Below are 23106 nucleotides of genomic sequence, written 5' to 3'. Positions count from 1 at the left end.
CAGGGGTACCAACTTAGTCCAGGGGCCAGGGAAGACCTCCCAGAGGAGGCTGAGACAAGAACACTGGTGGCAATTAGCTGCAAGAGAAGCAGGGCAGGGTGAGGATGTTTGGAAAGGGTTCCAAGAGGAGGGAAAGCTTAGGCAACCCAGCAGTTGAACAGAACAGGATGCCTTCAAGGAACGGAGAAAATTCAACATGACTGGATCTCAAAGAACACACAAAAGAGCCACTCAGACCTGGGCAGGCCAGTTTTGCAAAGCATTGTAAGTCATGAAAAGGAGTCTGGATTTTATGGTGAAAGCAATTGGGAATCTCTCTCTCTCTTTCTCTCTCTCTCTCTGTGTGTGTGTGTGTGTGTGTATATGTGTGTGTGTGTGTGTGTGTGTCTTTTTTTCAGTTTCTTTACTGAGGTCTCTGTGTTTTTGTTATAGATTTAAATGAGAATTTTTTTTTATATGAAAGGCAACTCATGTTAGGAGAAGACATCAAAGCAAAGCAGATCTAAGAAAACTCTGACATACAGCAGCTCTTGCCATGAAACCCTTGCTGGAGGAGAAAAGCAGGCTCCTTACTGTTCTCTCTCCTCCCCCACTCCTCCCCTCCATTACATCTGCAGAAGCCCCTTTTCTGACAAAAACATCCCTCTGCTGAATTGCTCTCAAGGGGCTTATGCTAGAGTAGGCATATTAAGAATATTATAATGCAAATACATGAAAACTATTGTGACCAGGAATGGAGATCCTTGAGAAGGAAGAAAAACACACTTGTGGTTTGTCTTTGCATGACTGGGGAAGGCCTTTTCACTCATGGACAGTTCTCAAAACTCCTTTTAAAAGGAAAACAAAGTGGAATTTGGCCAAATCAGTGGTGCCTGGTAGGTAGCTCCCACACAGTTGTTAGAGGGGGAAAATTAAGATATTGGAGTAAAAATACTAGGAAATTGTGGAGAATCTGAAGGCCCACGAAAAAGAGCATATGGGTTGCATCACCTGGTTTTCAAAATCCACTTGAGGCCAGGAGAAAAAGGGCGCTACTCGGCTGCAGGTGTGACAACTGCCAACTGCCTTGTCAGTTACAACTGGAGATAATGAAGAGAGAACTACCCCCATGGCCAGCCAAATGTATTAATTATACAATCTAAACATAATGAAGACGTGGCATGAGGCCCACATCTAGGCACTTTGGGAGGTAACTACGTGACCCAATAAACTGCCACGACACCAGTCATTTTACTCACAGTAAAGTCTATGGGCATATTTTCTACAAACCAGTCTGATTTGGAGGCAACTCTTGAATTCTTCTCATTTGGTGGTAACCGTCTGATGAACCCTCTAATTCAGATCTCTGATGGGCCCACACCATAGGAGCACATCTGTCAGAAACTGTGTCCTTAAAACAGCAGCGTCCTCAGAGAAACCAACAAATTCCGGGGTGAATTCCCCCTAAACACCCCACTCTGCCATCCATGCCTGTTCCTGCCCACAGGTGATATTGAAAACCACTTCACAGGACACAGTAGAGGAAGTGTATACGGTCACTGCTTCACTTGTATCAGACTGCAGTTACTAAAACAAGGGAATTGAATTCCCAACCCATCACTCTAGCAGCTTCTGCAAGGATTAATGTCCCATCCAAAAAGCCCCATCTGTGCAGTAAGGCATCTGCATCTGACCTTCCTGCCTGCAATCAAAAAAAGGGAGGCTGACCTCAAATATGTCGAAATAGGGAGCGTGTATCTGTTAATTGCTTAAAAACAGTGCCTATTCTGGAGCCCGTCCCTCAGATTCCTCCTGCTACTACTCAGTAAGTAAATTCTTGTTTGTCACTATTGCAATTACAGTAAAGAGTCTTTAAATATACGACTCATTAAGAGTCACATGGAAAGAAGAGAGGCCCAGGATACATTTACGCTTAGGCTGTTTCAGATTACTGATGTATAATAAGTATGTGAGTTGGGGGTGGGGGCACAGATGGAATTCCAGTTGTTTGTGTATATACCACCTTGCTAATAAACGCAGTGAATTAGCACTGTAAACAAGCAAATTAATAAACACATTACAAGGCAGCCTGAAAAATGGAGTATTAGCTCCAGCTGAAATAAATGCATTTATTGTTTTTAAGCAAGCAGAAGATTCCATTTGTTTTCTAAATATGCACAGCATGTAGACATGCTAGAAATTTAAACAGATAAAAAATTAATATTTTGACTCAGCAGCTGTAGAATCCTCTAATATGTCACCCTGCAGCTGTGAGGAAATTGCATGTGGTCATCACTATATGATGCTTTCTTCAAATCACAAAGGCTCTGCTTCAAGGATCAGTGAGGATTACCCACAATCATGATGGATGGAAGCACATGGCAGTGAAATAATTTATTTCACATCTTTAGAGCAAAATCAAAAAAGCTTGAAGATATTAAAGTAAATGTGCACTGTCGACGCAATGGCTTTGGATGTTGGTTTTATGGAGCAGTGACTCCTTAGCTGATAAATAATGACCTATAAAGACAAATTTAGACACACAGTGAGATTTTTAATAATGTCCTGTCAGTCCATTAGGTTCTTAATGCAACCACATTAAGTGCATTTGGAAGCGGTTAAAATAATCAGCACTTGTAGCTGTTCTTCGTCAGGTGAAAAAGAAATGATTTCATGCCAAAACTCAGGGCCTTTAAAGGGCATCGAATTTGAATTCTAATGCCACTTTTAAAATTGATGGGTTTCTGCTTGTGAGATAAGTACGACAGGAATCCAGAAAATAATATACAGATGACAGAAGAAAAAAAAATCCTATCTCTTTCCCTTTTGATCATTACTTTGTGCTCAGTCCACCCGTAAGCTCTTAGAAATCATGTATTCTTTTTAGAGGCTTTGAGTTAGTACAAAAGCTACAAAACAAAACAAAACCAACCAACCAAGTGAGACTTCTTTCTTCAGTGTCTGTGGCTATTGCTTTACTCTTAAAATACTAACCAAAGAAAACATGACAACAGAATGACCTTCATGTTATAGAGCAGTGATTTCTACTCAGTGTTGACAAACTCACCAATGTGTTGGGAAGGCTGCTGTAGGAGCCAAGGAAACAGCTTGAAGTGGGGAGGGTAGGGGGAGGTGGCAAGTGGCAGTGTCAAATGTAAAAGCAAAGCTCTAGGTTTTGGTGCCAGCTTGCACTGCCAACAAGGTGTCAGGAGTATCACTCTTACCATGTATCTTGAAGTTTTGTATCCAATTTATGTTTTACTCGGTTTAGCTCCACAGTAGAAAACAGTTCACTTCAATTAACATTTATGGCAAGTCAGCTGAGTATGAGGCACTGTGGAAGGTACTATAGGGTTGAATCAGACTCGAATCCTTCTCTCAAGATGCTTAGGGATGGCAAACACACACACACATACACATCCCAAATGCAACAGGTGTCAAGGATCAGAGAATATTTTATCCAAAGTGAGTAAGAGGAACTTGACCTTGAGTGTTCATTTGATGTTTGCAGATGGTGCCAGCTGAGGACATCCTTGTTAGTAGGGAAGAATATGTAACAGCACAGAGGCACACAGGAATGGAGCAGTGTGGAGTGGGGAGGAAAACCAGCATGGCTGGAGCTTTGGACGTTCACAGGGGAACCAAGGAAATCAGGGACCTTGAAAATCAGGGTGAAGGATTTACAGCTAATGCAATGGGCAATGGGAAGGCATCGACAAGTTTTGAGTGTCAAAGAGTGTTTTATAAACCAAAGTTGATATTCAAGAAAGGTCTCCTCCTCCTCTTGGGAAGGACTAGGAGAGCTTTAGTGAGGAAGAGCCTCTAGCAGAAAGAGAAAAATGTGTCTGTCATCTGAGAAAGAAGAGCCTGGGGTTTTTGCAGCAGAAACAGAGATATGCCATATTTATGAGATATGGCAGTGATTCCAATATGGAAGACGGGTTGCCAAGAAGCAAAGGTAACACAATGGTTTTGAATCGTGCCAATTGAAAAATCAGTAGTAGATGGACAAGGAAGTCAAGAGAAGGAAGAAAAGCACCTGTGGAGGTAGGAGGGATGAAGATGAAGGATTTTCTTTGGAGTTTTCCTGTGATCAGATGTCCAGCAGGAAGAGAGAAATGAGGATCTGGAGGGGATTATCACACGTACTTGGGATGAAATCTAAGGAGAAAATAGAAATGAAGATTTAAGTTGTGAAAGACACAAGGGCCCTGGAGGCAAGCAGATGGGGGAGGAAAAGGAGCAGGAAAAATGAAGAGAAAAGGAGGGAGATGAATGTGTAAGCAGAAGAGGAAACACCTGACTGGAGAGATCAGCTCAGGAAGGCAGATGGGCTCTGGGACACTGGAGAAGGAGCTCCCCGGGGCAGAATGAGGGAGCTCCTTTCTCAAAGGAAGGAAAAAGAGGTAATAGAAGAGAAAGATATTTGAGAAGAAAAGGTGAGGTTTGTTTGTTTTGTTTTATCAGATAATATAAATCTTCTAAACAAAAAAAAGGAAAGCAGAGTTGTAGACTGAGAGTGAAATGAGAGCGTAGGGAGTGCGTGGGAAGGCCATGAGGGTCAAAACCACAAAGCATCAAAAAAGTGAATACAATGATGTCGAGAAGCAGAGAGGGTCTCATGGAAACTAGATCAGTGATGAAGGCTGATGACACAGTGATCACATATGTGCCCTCTGAAGTGTACTCCTTGGATTCAGAGCCCAGCTCCAGGGCTTACTAGCTGTGACACTTTGGGTAAGTGGGTTAACATCTCTAATCTCATCACTAATCTTACCTTGGCCTGTAAAATGCAGATGGTACTAATCACAGTACCAACTTCCTGTGCTTGCAGACAGAATTAAGTGACATAATATATGTGACGAACTGGTACACAATGAATGTTCAATAAACATGGGTTATTATTCCTTATCTGTAGTGGGCCCAATCAGAATTGACATTGATGCTGATGCTCATGTTTGCAATCAATTCCCTGTTTTTACCTATTAAAAGTAAGCCACAGAAATTCACAGGTGTGTAAAAGCAGGTAAATGTAGCCTTAGCAGTTTTGCTACCTTCAGTACTGAAGAAGATAACCTGTAAGTCTCAATTCAGCTGTGTTCTTTCAACATACACCCACAGAAACCTTCTCTGCAATTCAAGCCCTGACCTATAGTTATTAGGAAGAAACAGCAATCCTGACTTCATTGGGAGCTTTTACAATCTGAAAGCTTACAGGTAAGGTCCTTCTCTTATTATGAAAGCTAAGGAAGGTATTGTTTGGTAAAAGTCACATGAAGGAGAAAATACAATTTTTTTTATTATTATTATTTAGGAAGGACTCAATTTAAGCATAGGTCATGTTCTTTTTTCCTGAAAGGAAAAGCTCAAAAAAAAAATGCTTTGAAATATTCAATCATCCCTTTGCAGACAGACGGATCTCTTAAATAAAACAAAATTTGGGAGAACAAGGAAGAGACAATCATTGAAAGCTCTGTAGAGAGGGTGGATATGCAATTTACGGTTCAAGCAATAAGAGATAGGGTGACAAATGAGAAATAAGAAAAGAAAGTACATTACAAAAAAAGAAGATAAGGAAAATAAAGAAGCAAGTGTTAAAAAAAATAGAAGACACAAGCAAATTGAAAAAAATGCAGAGATAGAAGAACAGGACTAGATGGAATAAAGAGAACGGTGAAAAAGAAGCGATAAGAACCAAAATATGACTCACACTAAGAAGAAAGATCCTGTTGTAATTATCATATGAGGCATTAGAAGAGGATTAGACATGAGGACAGCTGATTCAAGTCCTTAATTCTACCCAACAGTTCTTGAGGACCATCCAAGTGCTAGCTTGGCACTCTACTGAGTCTTAATTCACTAGTCAACAAAATGGGAATTACTAGCATTTCCAGTTCTTCACGGGGGCTTCTGGGGATGATTAAAGGAGAAGATCCATGAGAAAATGCTTTGAAAATTATAAAAATTCATAAACACACCATTACTAGTATTAGTAATGACATGAAACACATATCTAATCACAGCTGTAGCCTTGGAAGTCATGGACCAACCAGTAAATCTATCTCCTGCTTTTTACGGCCCAGATCCACAACAGGAAAATGGCCAAGTTAAGTTACTCAAACAAACGGAAAATGACTTAGGCATTAAAAATGACAATTATGTAGATTCTTCCAATATTTGCCAACATATGGAAATATGTCATTTAAAGTGATATTTTAGAGAACAGAACAAAGAAATACAGTAGCTGTTGACTACAACTGAAAACAATGCATGTATGTATATATTGAAAAAGAAAGTAAATGTGGAGTGATATGAATTATTAAAATTTAGTATGCATTAATGTTTGTCTTTGAAGTTTATTCATTTAATAAGGATCAAATACAATGGGAATGCACATGGCAGTCTAAATTAGCTTCCTTAGCATTTAAAACAGACCAGCAAGTTCGTGCAATGTTTCCCAACAATGCCTCTCCAAACCATTCTATTTATCACACTGATTTTTAATTCGCCAATCAAGTAATCCACCTACCAATCTGCTTTTTAATTCACCAACCAAAAAAAAAAAAAAAAAAATCATTCTTGAACCCCGATTGTGTGCAAGCAATTGTACTTGCATCATGGAGTACAAAATGGTTGAGTATGTGGACTCTGGAATCACATTCTCTGGGTTCAAATCTTGGATCAATCATTCCTGACTTTTATCATTTGGAGTCAGTACTTAACCTCTCTTAGCCAGTTTCAGTTTCCTTATATGTAAAAATGGGGATAAAATTAGTACCTACCTTTGAGGATCACTGTGAATGTTAAATGGCAAAATACATTCAAAGCAATTAGCACAGCACTTTTCATATGATAAGCCCTCAGAACTGGCACCTATTATTAGATACCCAAAAAAAGATCACTCACAGAGAACGTGAGCTGATCAAAGCCCAAGTGCTAGGTAAATGGCAGAAATAATCAGCATACTAGAAATTCTAACAGGGGAGATGCCAAGAAGAAGCTGGTCCTGGAGGGGAGGGGATCTGAGCCAGGCACTGAGGGATGGATGGGTAGGATTTGGTGATCAAAATAAGGCAACAACTGCTACATGTTTAAAGCTTATGGCTCTTTTCTTCCTTTCCTTTCCATTTATAACTGCAGAAGCAGCCACAGCAAGATGTAGGGCGGTGCCAATCCACCTCCCCCGCACAGTAGAAGCTGCTTTAAAACAGAACTGGCTCTCACTTCTCTGGCTTCCACTCACTGTGTCTGGAGGGGAGACAGAGAGCTGGTGCCCTGGCTCATACAGGGCTCCCTCCCGGTACTTAATTATGTTCAACTTGAACTGGGATTTTCCCCCGCATTATTCAGTGTTGCAGTTGTATCAGCTTATTCCAAAATAAAGATATGTTGCTCTTTAACTTTGAGCAATTTTACTTTTTCACCACATTTTTAGGGCCCTTCTTTCAGAAATGGTGACAATAAAAGGGAAAAATCATGGAAAGGACTCAAAAGTGTTTATGATGTGGAAGAAAAATGTTAATAGCAATGCTCTTCAGCAGGCAAAAAGGTGGCAAACACGTACCTCCTTGGGTGACCCCTCTGCCTGCCCACAGAGAAAAGAAAGAAGGAAGGGTAGAAGGGAGAGAGGGAGAGAGGAAGGGATGGAGGGAAGTCAGTTGGTCCACAACCTGTGTACGGGTTCATAATTTTCTTTTACCTTTAGCAGGTGCAAACCAATTGTTCCAAGTATTAATATCAGTTAGTTCAGAACTTCCAAAATATTGTTCTGCATACTACTGGCTAACCCTGTAAGAGGCTATAATAAAGGGAAGGGGTCCTCAATGCTTGGGAAATGATGTTCAGCCATCTTCATCTTAAAGATTCACAGCGCACATATGTATTTTTAAGGTTTTCAGAAATCCTGCAATAAAGAAAGTTGCTTACCTTTATGTAACCGAGTCAACCCTAAATTTATCTGGCCAGGAGGTTTTTTGTTTTTGTTTTTGTTACACGTAACACCTATTAACCATTGTTTAGAATTTGAGTTCTGCGGAATAGGAATATAGTATGAAAATACTCAAAGTAATATTTCTTTACTGATACTTATCTTCTTTTGCTTCCATTCTCACACAGATTTGTGGAAAGAGCAAACCCGCATTTAAAAAATGCTTCATAAACAATAACAATTTTTTAATACCCAAGACTTTCACTACCCCCCCAAAAAAAACAAGTATTTTAATTTTTCAGGTCTTCCCCTCTGCAATATTACCCTTGATATTATCTTCTTTCTATATAAGAACTCAAAAACACAACCGTCCCATCAGGCAGTCCACAAAACTCAAAGCATTTTTTAAAGAAATGCATTTGCATGTGGACATTTCCCCTCCCCACCGCAGGTTTTTATCTGTTTTCCTTTTAATTGTTACTGTATTCTATGAACAAGAGAAAGCTTTTAGGTGAGAAAAAGAAATGAAGAAAGCACCTTAGCCTTTGGAGTTTTCTGTTAATGTTGTTGAGATGTGGGCCAAAAAAAAAAAAAAATCAATCTATGGCAGAAGAAAACCTGGCTTTCCATAGCATATAACCATGTCTCCCGCAATTATGCAAAGCTGCCTCTCACCTCAGTTCATTTATCTTTGTTGAAAACCTTCAGCTGTGGCCTAAATCTCACATAGTTTATATTTGCTTTGATAGACTTGGAGGAAGAAACCCCACACATATGCCATCTTCATATGTGAGACACACTGAGGTTACTGGACCTGCTCCCAGGATGGGTTTACTCTTGTCAGTGTGCTAGATTCTGTCATTTTCTTTTTTAAACAGCTAAAGTACAATCACGAGGTCTCCGATGATGATCTCAGGTATGAGTCAAATAGAGAACGCATCCTGAGAGGAAACCCTGCCACTCTGGAGGTGCTCAGACATACACAGAAGAGCGGGCAGAGACGGTCCTCCTCCGGGACTTCCTATGAGCTAGGACTTCCCAAGGACACGGAGAGGACATTCCACTGTCGGCCCCGCACAAGGTAGATGATCCTCAGCTTTGCCTGTCATCACATGGTTTCTCCTAATACCCTCCTGAGTTTAGATAAAAGTCACCTAAACATTCTATGAGGTTAACTATGACCTGACTGAGGGAATACTTTAGTTAAAAACAATTCCAGGACTTTCAGTTCAGGTCAACGCTGAGAAAGGAGACAAGCTCCTAGTAGCTATAGTAAGAAACCTGTCCACTTATACCTTTATCCTCCTCCTAGAGAGACACTCTGGGATGTCCAACTGTCACCCCAAATTCAACTTGGCCACATTCAAGCATACTGTTTTTTCCTCACTGCCTCTCAGATCTATTCCTACCCTTGGTAAATGGTACTCCCACCCCTCGAATTTCTGTGACCAGAAACGTGGAAACTATCTGCAAAATTCCTTCTCCCTTACCCCCCAGGGCTGAGGGAGCACCAACCTCTGTTGCTTCTATTACGTTAAATCATATGAAATTGCCACTTGGACCATTTTGCAGACAAAACAGCAATCTGAGATGAGTCAACCTAACATACTATTAATACCTGGTGAAATCATGACCCCTTCTCTTTATCCCCTCAGCAGCATTCTCATTAAAGGATTTCTGTCATCTGGATTACTGTGGTTACCTCCTAAAGAACTTTCTGCTTCAGTCTTTTCTTCCAAGCCATCTTCCACAGGTCTTTCTCTTCACAGAAATGCAATTGCGACACTTCCCAGAACCTTCAAGGCATCCCCACGGGTGTGCCAAGGCCCTACAGACCAGTCCTGCTCCCTCCTACTTCAACTCCCACCACTCTCACAGGACTCACCTCTTTATGGGTGTCTCAATAGATAATCCTCTTTGGCCCATTTTCTGAACTGTTCTGCCTCCAAAGTTCCAAACTCTTCTAATTCTCACTACCTTTAAAATCACCTCAGTTGTGACATCCTCCGGAAGGCTTTCATACCCACTCCACACACTCATATACACAGCCTCCAGTGTGGGTCAGGGTCCTGTCCCACAGGCTTATCTCATATCCTGTGCTGTGCACAGAGTACCACAGCAATATTACACTAAACGCACACTCTCTTCTGTTATGGGCTGAATTAGTCCCCCCCAAGTTCATGTGTTGAGGCCCTATCCCAGTACTTCAGAATGTCTGAAGTTGGATATAGGGCCTTTAAGGAGGTAATTAAGTTAAAATAAGGATATTAAAGGATGGGTCCTGATCCAGTGTGACCAATATAGTTATAAGAAGAGAAGATTAGGACATGCAGAGAGAACCAGGGGCACATGTGCACAGAAGAGCCAGCAAGAGGGCCGTCATCTGCAAGCTAAGGAGGGCGGCCTCCGAGGAAGCCAAGCCTGCGGGCACCTTGATCATGGACTTCCAGCCTCCAAAACTTGGGGAAAATAAATTTCCATTGTTTCAGCCACTCAGTCTGTGATATTTTGGTATGGCAACCCTAGCAAACTAACACCTTCATTCACTAAAGAGTCCATTTCTCGTATACAAGCACCATATCTGATTTGTCTTTACATCCCCAGAGTCCAGCACAATGCCTGGCAAGGAGCAAGGGCTTCACAAATGTTTGATGACTCTACATGAGTGAATGCATTACAGTGCTACAGAGGAAAGTAGGGGTGTTTAGAAAAGTCATACACTTAGTGAAAAAGTAAACTTTGGTGTCAGCACAGTTCTCTGAAACTTCAATAACTGAAATTACTGTTCAAACTTTTCTATAATAAATACTATTACACCAGTCTTTAATCAACAAATGATTGCTAAGCACCAGACAATGGTTATCTCATTTAAAACCATTATTTAATATACCCAATTCCCAGGACAACCAAGATTTTCCTTTTCAGCTTATTTTGTTAGGACCTGCTCTTCTCGGGTTGGGGACTCCATAGTTGTTTAGCTCAGTCCCATGATTCTCATTCTAAAGGTTCCCTATTAGCCTTAAAAAATTAATGCAAGTCCTAATCACCTAATTTACTATCAAAGAACACTCTGGACATTAGAGAGAACAGAGCTCATTAAAAATTAAATTTTTCGAATCTCCTTATATAAACATGTATTTTTTAAATATGCCCTAGCATAAAATTTTTAGGGCCCACATTCTGAGTTAGATTTTAAATAAAAAAGCCATCATGAAGGATATAATTCAGTTCCTACCTTCTAACTCTTCACCCTGACTCTAATCTCTCCTTGTGTTAGTCCATTTTCCATGCAGCTTGCAGGTTTCTTGCCTTAAGACACCCTTAGTCAAGCTACAGTCCTCTCCAAAACTCTCATGGCCCTATTGCTCACAAGATCTAATCAAAACTTCTTGGCCTGAAACTTTGAGCTCTCTATACTCTGGTTTGAATTTAAATTTCCCAACCATTTTATCTAATATGCTTTAATACCAACCATGCTTTTCATCCAGGTTAGACGACTCACTAGTCATGAGTGGCCCATGTGCTATACCTGCTGGGCCTGTCTCCTGGCGAAACCATGCTCAGAAAGCTCAGCAGAGCTCCCTCTGTCTCACAGGATCCTGGTTATTCTTCTGGAAGTATTTTGGGTTCCCCCCTGACCCCCGCATAATGCCTTCCATATCCTGTTACTTCTCCCTACCTTGAACTCCTACAGCCCTTATTACTGGTTGGTGTTACTGTCCCTAAATCGCTCTGTACTATTTGTTAGCTATGCTTGTGTCTTTGGTTCACCTCCTTAAGTAGCCTAGAAGACCTCTGTATCCCCCTCAAACATCAACTTGGCACCTTGTGCTCAGTGGGTTCTCAGTAAATATCCACCAATACGCTTTAGCCATGTAGAGAGCCATTTAATTCTCAGAGTATCTGCTCCATGTCCTAAAGTGATAATAAGTAGCTAAACTCAAACATACAAACTGTAATAACAGCCCTTTCCATCCCCAAATTCTCTTTCAGGGGTGGGCACTACTATCTCCCATTTTTCCCACTTTCCAAGACAGTCCTGACTACGATGGACATCGCTAGCAACAGACTCGCATCCTACAGCTCATAGGGATTCTGATTAGTCTTAATCCTGGACTCTGAATTTCCACTTTTTATTGCACCTAAAATGCTTGCACAGTCTCTACACGCTTCTGCTCTGAATCCAGCATTCTGGGCTGCAGCCCTGTGCTTGACAGTTTGGTTTTCTTAGGATATAGACCTTAATACCAAAATGTCTAGTCTTTATTGTCATGTGCAAAAATAAATGGCTCACCTAGACCATGCCACAGGGAGCACAGCTACTGACTTGCTGTGCCCCACTCCACCCTCAACCCACCAGACCGAACAGCTGACATATTGGCGTCATCCCAGACTGAATGTGCCTGCTGGATACTGTGATCTAGACAACTGAGCACGCCTCCTCCCTGCCCCAAGACAAACCTGACGGCCAGGCCGACCTCCCAGCACACTTTCTCACCTTTCCCATTTGCCCAGTAGCATCCCAGGATCCACCCAGTTCAGCCCTTCTGAGCTGAGGCAACAGCTGGTAAAGGCAAAGCTCTACAAGTTTGTCCCAGAGTTTGAAAAAGTGGGTCAAGAAATATATAATAACCCATTACCCAGTAAATTCTTCTCCCCAGTCTCTAGGCTCTTTGGTGGTGGAGTCATTGTCTCCTTCATCTTTTTCTGTATTCTGAGCATTTGACCATTAGTAGGCACTCAAAAATACACATTTGTTGTCTGACTAGATAGATGAACATAAATGTCTGGTTCTAACATTATTCAAATTTTAGACTGCTTTCCTAATTTTTTTTTTTTTTTAAGATCTGAGTTCTAAAATGAGGAAGAAAAAAAAAATCCCATCTCCGAAGGCAACTGATCTACTTTAAGGTTAATCTCTCTAAAATTTTGTGTCTAGGGCTGATGGCAAAGGTTCTCCACAGCAAGAAGCAGGACAAAATGCAGACAAGAGAAAGGAAGTCTTGGAGTGACTTATTTTCAAAACACTTTTTGCTATCTTAAGAAGAAGTTCTGAATGCATACAAAGGTGCTATTATCATCCCTTCATTCTTCATTAATATGAGAGTCTGAGATTTTCAGGATTTGCAAGAGTATTATTAGAAGTTCCATTTCAATCCACAAGTATTTACTAAATGCCCAAGGGGAAGCAGTAACATGAGTTTCCAGACATGAGACAAATGTCTCCTATAAAACAGCTCATAATCTGAGGACAAAGAGCCCCCTTAAGCCTGGTATGAAGAGCCCCGGCAGCTGCCCAGTGATTTCTGAGGAGTCCACAGGAGTTTCACTCACCAGCACAGTATCCCACGAGGTTAAGGAACTGCTCTTCCCTGCAGCTGGTCCTGCAGTTACCATTGGTAAGAGAGACGTGAGGGTAACAGGAGATGCAGTCAGACTCCAACGGCCCACGGCACTGCCTGCAGGTTGGGTGACATTCTGGCAGGGGGACGAAAACCAGGATTGGAATTAGCAGCTCAGCATGTATATGTGTGAAGTATTTAATGCACTCCACAAATTACACTAAGAGCAGACCTCCAACTTTAATCATCTTTAGAAGATTCCTGAGCAAGCCTGGCACAGCCTTGGACCTGACCTAGGGACTGCATTTCTGATGTCAAGGTGACTACAGCCCGTGAACACAATACGGAATCTAGAACTATAAATATGTGAGCCATCGGCCACACATTCCAGAGGGACCAGCATGATCATCCCCATCTGTATAATGAAGGAAGTTCAAATCACAGTCACAGAGCAGAAATATGAGTGGTAAAACTTCCTGACCCTAACATACCATGACTCAGAGAATGAGTGGGACAGGGAGAAGAAGGGGACATTTTGCTTCTCAGAAATTTCTAGCAGATGAAGGGGGAATCCATGCACAGCAAACTATACTGCAACTTCTGTCTAGAGTCAGTGGCCATCCAGGCCCTCCCTTCAAGCCACCACCACTGGGATGCTTATTTTATCAGCAATACTTAATTAAAATACAAAAAACAGAAAAAAGTCCTCTTTCTGGAGGGTATCGTGAGCTGCTTCTGAAGTTCAATTCCTTAGAGGCAAAGTTATGCCAAAGCAATGTCTTCTCCAGAAAAACCACCAAATTAACAAGAGGTATGACACTGAAACAAACCAAGTGAGTCACGGTAAGGTGTAAGCAATAAGGATAATGGTGGCAAAGAATCAAAGGCGGCTGCAGCTGCAGCTGCACTGACGCTGCCAAGGCAGCAGCAGGAGCAAGCACATGGAAGCAGATTTAAGAACTTCTCTGTCAAGGGCAAGGAGGTCTAAGCAGGTCTGAGTCCAACAGGAGGGGATGTGAGGGGCTGGGGCTGGGTAGATCTTGCAGGAACTGATGAATTCCATCCTGGCATGCGGCTGGTGGGAAGCAAAGGCACAGATTTCGAGTAAAGTCAACTGCCTCTCGATTCTGGCAAGAGGCCAAGAGAAGATTAGGAGTTATTTAAGAAAAAAAAAAAAAAAAAGCAAGCAAGCAAGAAAATGAACTGCTGATTAGAAAGATAGCACTCTCGCCCCTTCTACATTCCTGAGGCTCTCAATGTTGAAAGCGCCTGTCCAAAAGATATAGCATTCTCTGGATGATTTCCAACACCCAGTTTTTCCTCCCTATCAGAATATTTCCAGTGACCTGGGTGCCCTGCTGCTCATGGTACCATCCATCTGCTGGCTTCCAGCAGACAGAGGCATGGACTGAGAAGAGCTAGAGCTACCCAGACTTTCCTCCTCTAAACAATTTTATACATACAGAAACCAGCTGGGCTAGGATGAAAGCACCTAAGGATAGAAACAGCTCTCAAGGGCAATCCTAATGACAAAGAAACCAGGAACATTCCCCCACTGAGCTTGACAGAGTATTTAAAGTAAAGCAACTCACCAGGGGACTGCAGAGATTAAAAAGACACTTAGAAAATGGCAAAAAATTCCAGAACAAATGTAATATTGATCTTCAATCATCAGCTAAATTTGTGTTCATTCTAAATCGCTTCTTTGAAGTTTAAGGCTAGATTAATGTAACAAATATTAATTTACTTTAAAAACATGTCATAAGTTCATTATATTTACTGACTCCAGAAATACTTGCAATATAATTTCATATCAGTGAGCTTTTTCCTATCAGCTGGCCCCAACAGTCTATTTTTTAGAAATAAAATAATGATAGAATGGTTTTTTTTCCTGTATATACAAAAAAAAAAAAAAACAACAACACACAGCGCTACAATAAAGTCCTTAAATTTTAGTATTCCGTCAATCCCAACAAAATTCTGTACTAATCCCAACTAGTAATTTTCAGAATCTCTGTCACTGAAACATAAAGGTGATCTTAAAAAACACACTGGACTGACATGTTAAAGTAAGAAGCAAATACCTCCATCTCCTTTTGCTCTATTCTGCTGTAGCCCGGGAAAGTGGGGCTGGTAAGTGCACAGTTACCTGTGCCAAATGCTTGATTCCATACAAGTACATTAGCACCAAGGTAGCTTGTCTCCATGATGAAGATCATCAAATCCATCCCTAATTTTGTGCATAAGCCATTCCTCCACTGAGAGGTGTATTCTATTCCTTCACCCACTCAAATATGGGTTATCTTGCTTTGACCAACAGAATATAGCAGAAGTGACAGTGAGGTTAGGTGATAGGCAGCTTGTAGTTTCTGCTTAGGTCTCTTGAAATACTCATTCCAGGAGAAGACAGCTGACACATAAGAAGATGGACTAGCTGAGATTGCCATGCTGTGAGGAAGTACAATTAGCCACGAGAAGAGGCCTCATTGAGTAAGAGATTGTTGACCAACCCAGGTGACAGACACGTCAATGAAGAGCCCACCTGCAGGATCTGAAGAAAGAGCTGCCCGGCAATCCTCAGAACTGGGAAATATAACAATTGTTGTCTAATGCCACAAATTTGGGGTGGTTTATTAGGCAACAATTGATAACCAGAACAGTACCTCATTAAGAGGGAGAAAGTAAAAGATCTTCCTAGTGTCCTCAAGTGTCCCAGTTGCCAAATTTCATTTCTTATGTGAAAGGAAATGGAGTCAGATGCAGTGACTAACACCTGTAATCCCAGGACTTTGGGATGCTAAAGAGGGAGGATTGCTTGAGGCCAGGAGTTCAGGACAAGTCTGGGAACAAAGTGAGACCCTGTCTCTACAAAAAGTTAAGAAAAAATTAGTTGGGCATGGTGATGTATGTCTACAGTTCCAGCTACTTGAGAGGCTAAGGTAGGAGGATCACTAGAGCCCAGGAGTTCAAGCCTGCAGTGAGCTATGATCATGCCACTTCACTCCATCCTGGATGACAGAGTGAGAATCCATCTCTTAAAAAAAAAGAAAAAGAAATAGAATAGTATGCAGCCATGAAAACAATAAATATACACATACGTATCTGTACATATAACTTTTTATCACATAGAAAATTGCTTATGACTTTATATTTTGAAAAAAATATAAAAAAGTATAGCTCTAATTTATTCTCAGTTATGTAACAGCATGCATAAAAAGTAGGTCAAAAAGGAATCTATCACCAGGGTAAAACTTATTGCTTCTAAGATGTGGCATAATCAGTTGTCTTTATCCCCAAACCCCCATTTATTTTTCCTAGTCTGAACTTTCGATCCCTCTACAATGAGTACATATTTTTTTAATAATCAGAAACATAAACTTTAAAACTTTTTTAAAAAGCCACAGGCTGGGTACAGTAGCTCACATCTGTAATCTCAGCATTTTGAGAGGCCAAGGTGGGAGGATCACTTGAGCCCAGGAGTTCATGTCTAGCCTGGGCAACACTTTTTCCTACAAATAAGAATTAAAAAATTAGCCAAGCATGGTGGCACATACTAATGGTTTCAGCTACTCATAAGGCTGAGTAGGATTGTAGTTTCTGCTTAGGTCTCTTGAAATACTCATTCCAGGAGAAGACAGCTGACACATAAGAAGATGGACTAGCTGAGATTGCCATGCTGTGAGGAAGTACAATTAGCCACGAGAAGAGGCCTCATTGAGTAAGAGATTGTTGACCAACCCAGGTGGTCAACAATGAGGAGGATTGCTTGAGCCCAGGAAGCTGAGGTGAGGTTGCAGTGAGCTGTGATCACACCACTGCACTCCAGCTTGGGCAACAGTAGAACCCTATCCCTATCTCTCTCTCTCTCTCTCTTTTTAAGCCATAGCAACAAAGACTTATGCTGAACTAAGTTCTGGTTCTTTTAGAAAATAAAGGTCATTATTTAGTCCATGACAGGAGTTATTTATTCAGATCATTGTCTTCCAGGCAAGAGAAGACCAAGTTCAGAGTTTATTCAAATATTATAGTCTCTATGGTAAAGCCGATTCTAATGTTTTATTTTCATGCTTCCTTATTGGAAGAACTAAATTTTACTTGTTCCCCTCCCTCTATACTTTGAACCTGCAAGTTCAAGACAAGGATTTACAGCAGAATCTTAGTCCCTGGTATGACAAGGTTCCTAATTACAGTGTCTGGCTACGCTCTGAAGACAAAACAAGGGCATAGGCAATGTGCCCCAGCATGTTACTAATTCACTCACCTGTGCAACTACCTTCCTGGTGAAAGTAGCCATCTGGGCACTGGGAGAGGCACTGCCCATCCAACAGCACATGGGAAGGCCCACAGTCTGTGCAGTTACGTGGGCTTTTCCCTGCACATCTGAAACAGGACTGGTGGCAAGCTGGGGGAAAGATAAAGCAAAGGAGACAATCAGGAAAGCCCCACAAGACACAGATGGTAACTCTATCTCTCCCGTTAACATTCCTGGGTCAGAGTATGTTCTGTACATTCACTTGGTTTTCCCAGGGACAGGCCGCATATCTCACACACTTCTCTCTAAAGGCAGTCTCCTGGAAAGCAAGCATTTGTGGAACCCAGATTAAGTAAAGCACAAGTGCCTCAAAACAGAAATAACCATTTGCAGAATCATACATTTCTTTCTTCCTAAGTTCCCATTCTCAGAGAATGTGAAATAAAAAACAGGAAGCCGGAAAACAGTTCTCCCTCCCTTGGGACAGCTCTCTATCACTAGATATTCTGCTGCTTATCGGGTTGCTCAAATCAAAGAGAAAAGCTGGTGAGAGCTTCACTTATTGATTTCACATAGGTTTATAAAGTGCCTACTCTGAGATGGAGACTGGGCATACACAGATGAGAACTGCCCAACATGTTGAGCTGCTCAAACTAGTTGCTACAACAGACACCCAAGCAAGCTACTGAAATAGAATGAATGAAAGACAGAGTGTAGCACAGAGAATAAGAGCATCACATCATAGCTCTATGTGAATTCGACTAACTCATTTCTCAAGGCTCCTGCTTCCTCATTTATAAAACAAGGATCCAAACAGAACTTATTGCATGGGATGTTGTGGACACTAATTGGGCTGATGAATATGAATTCTTAGGATAGTACTGGACACACAGTAAGGGCTTAATAAATCTTGGCTATAAGCATTAACCTTAAGTGCTACGTTAGAACTACCCACAGGTGAAAAGAGAGTAAAGGCAAACAGAAAGAAAACATTTCTGCTTGCTTTCACTGGACCTTTAATGATAAAAGGGATAGTTGCATGACTTCTCAAGAGTAGCCATTGTCTTAATCATGCCTTTTTATTATCTATATTTTTGATTCTTTGACATCTGAAACCAAGCAGATTTTGGAGAGACTGACCCTCCCGGGGCTATATTCCTGGAGATAATAAATGATTTCCTTGGGAGCATGTCTTTCCTATGCAAACTAACTAATCCAAAACTCACACTCCCACCACCTCCCTTATCATACTCTTACACTCCAGGCTACTATTCTCCTGCCTTGGGGTCAGGTACTAGACAACTAGAGACAGTCTCTATACCTCACAGACCACTGTAATTATCCCAACTAGCCAATCCTAAGCCTGCTTACCCTACCTCACCCATCCCTTTCTACTGGCGCTAAAGTCTCTTGCCCATGTTTCCCCCATCACCTCTGCCTCCTGACTGACTCTGGTGCTCCCCCTTGTGGCTCTTTATGCCATGGAGTGCCCCTTCCTCTTTGGAGCTGTGAGTAACAAACTTTTCAATGGCAACAGTCTCCTGATCTTCTGGCCTCACCACACCGGAATAATAAAAACTACGTGTTAAAACAACCAGCCATTTATCTCCAATCATTCATTTGTCACTGAGCCTCAAGTAACTTCAAGTACTGGGGATACAATGATAAGTAAGACAAAGACCTGGTTCTTCATGCAGATAACCCCATGCATTTCAGGCCATCTTCTGCCCAATGGACAAGATCCACCAGACTACAGAGACACCCTCTGAGTACATTCACTGTGCCTCAGCTTGGAAGGACCAGAAGTGATTTTACACCACTGAGATCTCCATTGCCACCAACCCCTAATAAAATGTAACATAGAATCTTTAATATATATATGGAGCTAATGTTCAGCTAGGACATCCTGGTTCATCAGTACTGGTGGTTAAAGTATTGAACTACTTCCATGGAGGTTGGTATATGGCTGTTGCCCTAAGCCTTCCAGTGCTCTGCTGCAGCCTTGACCCCACCCCTAGCACCCTGCCCCACTCATAGCCTGGCACCTACAGGCTAATACCCATACCAGGAGACTCCCAGGACTCTGCTCCTGAACTCAGGTCAATGCCATTCTCACTGGGCAGTGCTCATGCCTTACTGGTTAATAAATATTTTGATCACCGTCCCTGGATATACTACAGAGTTTTATTCAAGAGTATTTTTTACTATATGATAAACAGAATCTAGAGATCCATATTTTTAATTAATGTTCTTTTTCTCAAATTCAATTTTATTTTTTAAGATTATAAAACAACCCTATTAGCATAAGTCACAGCTAGGAATTTTTTCCCAAGTATTTTCAGACTCCTCTTAAAATAATGAATAAACTGATGTTTAAGAAAATATTATTACAAAAGAAGGATATACATTAGTGCCTTATTTAAGACATGTTTAACACAAAGTGAAACAGTATGTAAAGGAAAGTGAGGTGGCAATACTTTAAAACACAGCTAAATAATATTGTTAACACAAAGCTTTGTAGGATAATATGGGGGAAGCATCTTGAAGCAACACATTTTTGCACACCTAAATATATGTCTGATGATATCATTAGGTTTATATCAGACTTTACAAGATTGCTAAAATCCCTAGCTCTTCCTGTTATACGTCTTTAATCAATAGGAAATCAAAGTGTATCGCTGTGGAATTGAAAATTGGAGAAAGATTAATTAATGCATTATGAGTACAAACATTTCATTTCACTTGGTCACAAAATGAATGAAATAGTCTTACTCAATGTGCATAAAGGTTATTTTTCGATTATATACAATGGGAAGGTAAAGAGGACAAACAAGTTGAAAGGCTGGTAGGCCAAGAAGTCCAGAAGAAAGTCCCTGTGCATCCACTAGATTTTAGAAATAAGCTCCCATGAACGTTGCCACGACAGTCTTCAGAAGACTTCATTGGAAACGTTTAAGAACTAACTAGATAATGAACTAGTTAGTTGCTGTGGGTACAGAGGGAAAGGAATATGCTGGAATATACTGGATGATGATCCTCTTAAAGTATTTTTTTTCTCTATAATGCTCTGTTTCTGCAAGTACAGACATTAACATCTGCATCCTTTAAAAAAAAGAGTCATGAAACTTCAATTCCGTGCTGGTTTTGGAAATATCGACACTATTTCAGTGACTTATATGAGGCTTAATCATTCTATGGAAGCTGATTTCATAGCAGGAGTTCTGTCTGAAGTCTAACATCCTTCAAGGAAGACTGAACCCATTACAGAGCATATATGGGAGATATCTGAAAGAAGTTCTATGAATAATTCCTCCGTGTAATACTACATTTTTAGAGACTGGCTTTCCAGTTAATGGCTAAGTACGTATATTTCTGAAAAAGCATAAGTGAGCTGCTTACGCACTAAAAAGTGTCCTTAGGTGACTATAAAGTCCAGTCAACCTGACCTCAGCAAACACTGTACCTAAAATAATTAAACATATCATTTTTTATTCATTCTATTTTCCATGTATATTTCAAACAACCGATACTACTGTTTTTCTTTTTTAATGATACAAAAAAAGTGATAACGTGTCCCTACTTTCATATCATACAAACTTTCCTGGCTTTTCATGTCAAAGACAAATTTTGAGGGGTGCTTCTCTCAAAATATGATGTAGATATCAAAATCCTCTAGACTCACAATGGTAGTACTGTGATAAGGGCTAAAAACTGAAATAAGTAAACTTAATCAAAATTGATCTCCCCCTTACCCTCACCCTCCGTTTCCTTCTTCTCATTACTTTTTGTTTGTCGTTTTTTCTTGGTGAAAGAGTTTTGCTCTGTCACCCAGGCTGGAGTTCAGCAGCATGATCATAGTTTTCTGAAGCCTCAAACTTCAGACCTCCAGCAATCCTCCTACCTCAGCTTCCCAAACCACTAGGATTGTAGGTGTCAGCCACTGTGCTCAGTCTTTTTTTGTTTTCTTTTTAAAATGAACACGATTTAACATCCCCAATCTCTTATTCTGACTAGATTAGAAAGTCTTTAAGAGTAAAAATCATGTCTTTTTCATCTCTATGATCCCTGCAGTGCCTATCACAGTCCCTTGTCCCTGTCATGTCATAAATTCTCAATAAATGTATTTCTGATGACTAAATGGGTGGCCAGGTAGGTGTGTGTGCTGGGGTGGATAGATGGATGGAAGCATTGGCATCATATTATCTAGTTCTTCTGTCTTTGAAAATTTCTTTCAGCCTCTTTCTCTAACCACCTCATAAATATTGAAGTTTCTCCCAATTCCACCCTTTACCCTTCCTTTTCTTACTCTTGGGCAAACTTTTCCATCGATTTAATGATGACCTCCATGCTAGTGAGTCCTAAATTTATGTGTACAGCTTTGACCTTTATCCTGAACTCTGATCACATAAATCTACTACCTAGGAGATATCTTTTGGTGTTTCAAAAGTATCTTATATTCCTCACTTCCAAAATACTACTCTGCATCTACTTCTAAGCTCATCCCATATCCACTTAATGTAAATTGTGGACATCGGTCCAAAACTTTACTCACTATCCATCCCCAACCCCACATCCTACTCCCCTACCTGCTATTTCTTTTGTATTCCCTATCTCACTTGGTAGCTCCACCATTCACCAAGTTACTCATGCTGAAACCTTGGAGTTATCCTACACTTTTACTTTTCTATCACCACAACCCATTCAAGCTCTGTTGATTTTACTTCCTAAATCTCTATCAAATCTATCCCACCTTCCCTCCGCCTCTTAATATGGACCTTCAACATCATTCATGACCTGGGTTAGTGCAGCAGCTTCCTAACCGGCCCTACACTGCTTCTGCCTATTTACTCGCCACACATCCACTGGATAGATCTTCATAAAATGTGAATTGACCAAATTATTTCCCTACTTAAAATCTTTTAATAGTTTACCCATACCAACAATGTGAACTCTAAACTCCTTAGCACAGCACATAAGGACTTCATGTAACGTCCCACACACACCCTGCATCGCAGCGTCATTCTGCACAATTCTCCTCTCTGGACTCTATACTACAAGAACACCAAACACATTGTACTTCTCCAAATATGCCTTTGCACTTACTGTTTTCTTGGCCTAGAATGCCCTTTCTTACCTTCTTTACCTGGTGAACTCCCATTAATCCTTCAAAGGCTTAATCATGGAAAGTTTTCCCTCTACAAATCTTTCCTCACTACCTTCTCTCCTAGACAGAGCCCATCTACTTTGTGCTATTTCAGTCCCTTGTGACTGCTGCTATTACAGCATGTGTCATGCTGTTTTAATTACTTGCTTAGATGTCAGTCTCTCCTACTTGAGCATGATCATGCTTTCCTTCAGGCATGGTCTGTAGCTTTTTCATCTTTCTCTCCCCAAAGCCTGGCACACCCATGCTATAAAAGCAAGAAGGGGAAAGTGAAGAAGGCCGAACGTTACCAGAAGGCACCTATTTGTATAGCGCATGTCAGCACTCTAGGGACTACGTTAAAAGGCATTGCTTAATATAGATTCCATATGCTTAATCCAATTAATGGAAGAGAATTCCAACTTCATAAACGGTAACATACTCTTAAGCTGTGCAGGCAGAC

At 40.9% G+C, this 23106-nt stretch overlaps 1 protein-coding gene across 8 annotated transcripts in view; it reads right to left on the bottom strand.

Moving 5' to 3' along the window:
* LOC105477237 (Fraser extracellular matrix complex subunit 1) overlaps nucleotides 1-23106 on the bottom strand; it is a 488217-nt gene that overhangs the window by 193018 nt on the left and 272093 nt on the right. For all 8 annotated transcript variants that reach the window (XM_071093546.1, XM_071093541.1, XM_071093547.1 and 5 more), the window contains 2 exons: nucleotides 17510-17650; nucleotides 13241-13384 (listed from right to left, as the gene is read on the bottom strand). In XM_071093546.1, the coding sequence (XP_070949647.1) occupies nucleotides 13241-13384; nucleotides 17510-17650 (285 nt within the window). The remainder of the gene's footprint in view (nucleotides 1-13240; nucleotides 13385-17509; nucleotides 17651-23106) is intronic.

The sequence above is a fragment of the Macaca nemestrina genome, chromosome 3 (genome assembly GCF_043159975.1).
Source record: "Macaca nemestrina isolate mMacNem1 chromosome 3, mMacNem.hap1, whole genome shotgun sequence".
NCBI classification, from domain to species: domain Eukaryota; kingdom Metazoa; phylum Chordata; class Mammalia; order Primates; family Cercopithecidae; genus Macaca; species Macaca nemestrina.
This window is presented reverse-complemented; position numbering and strand designations above follow the sequence as displayed.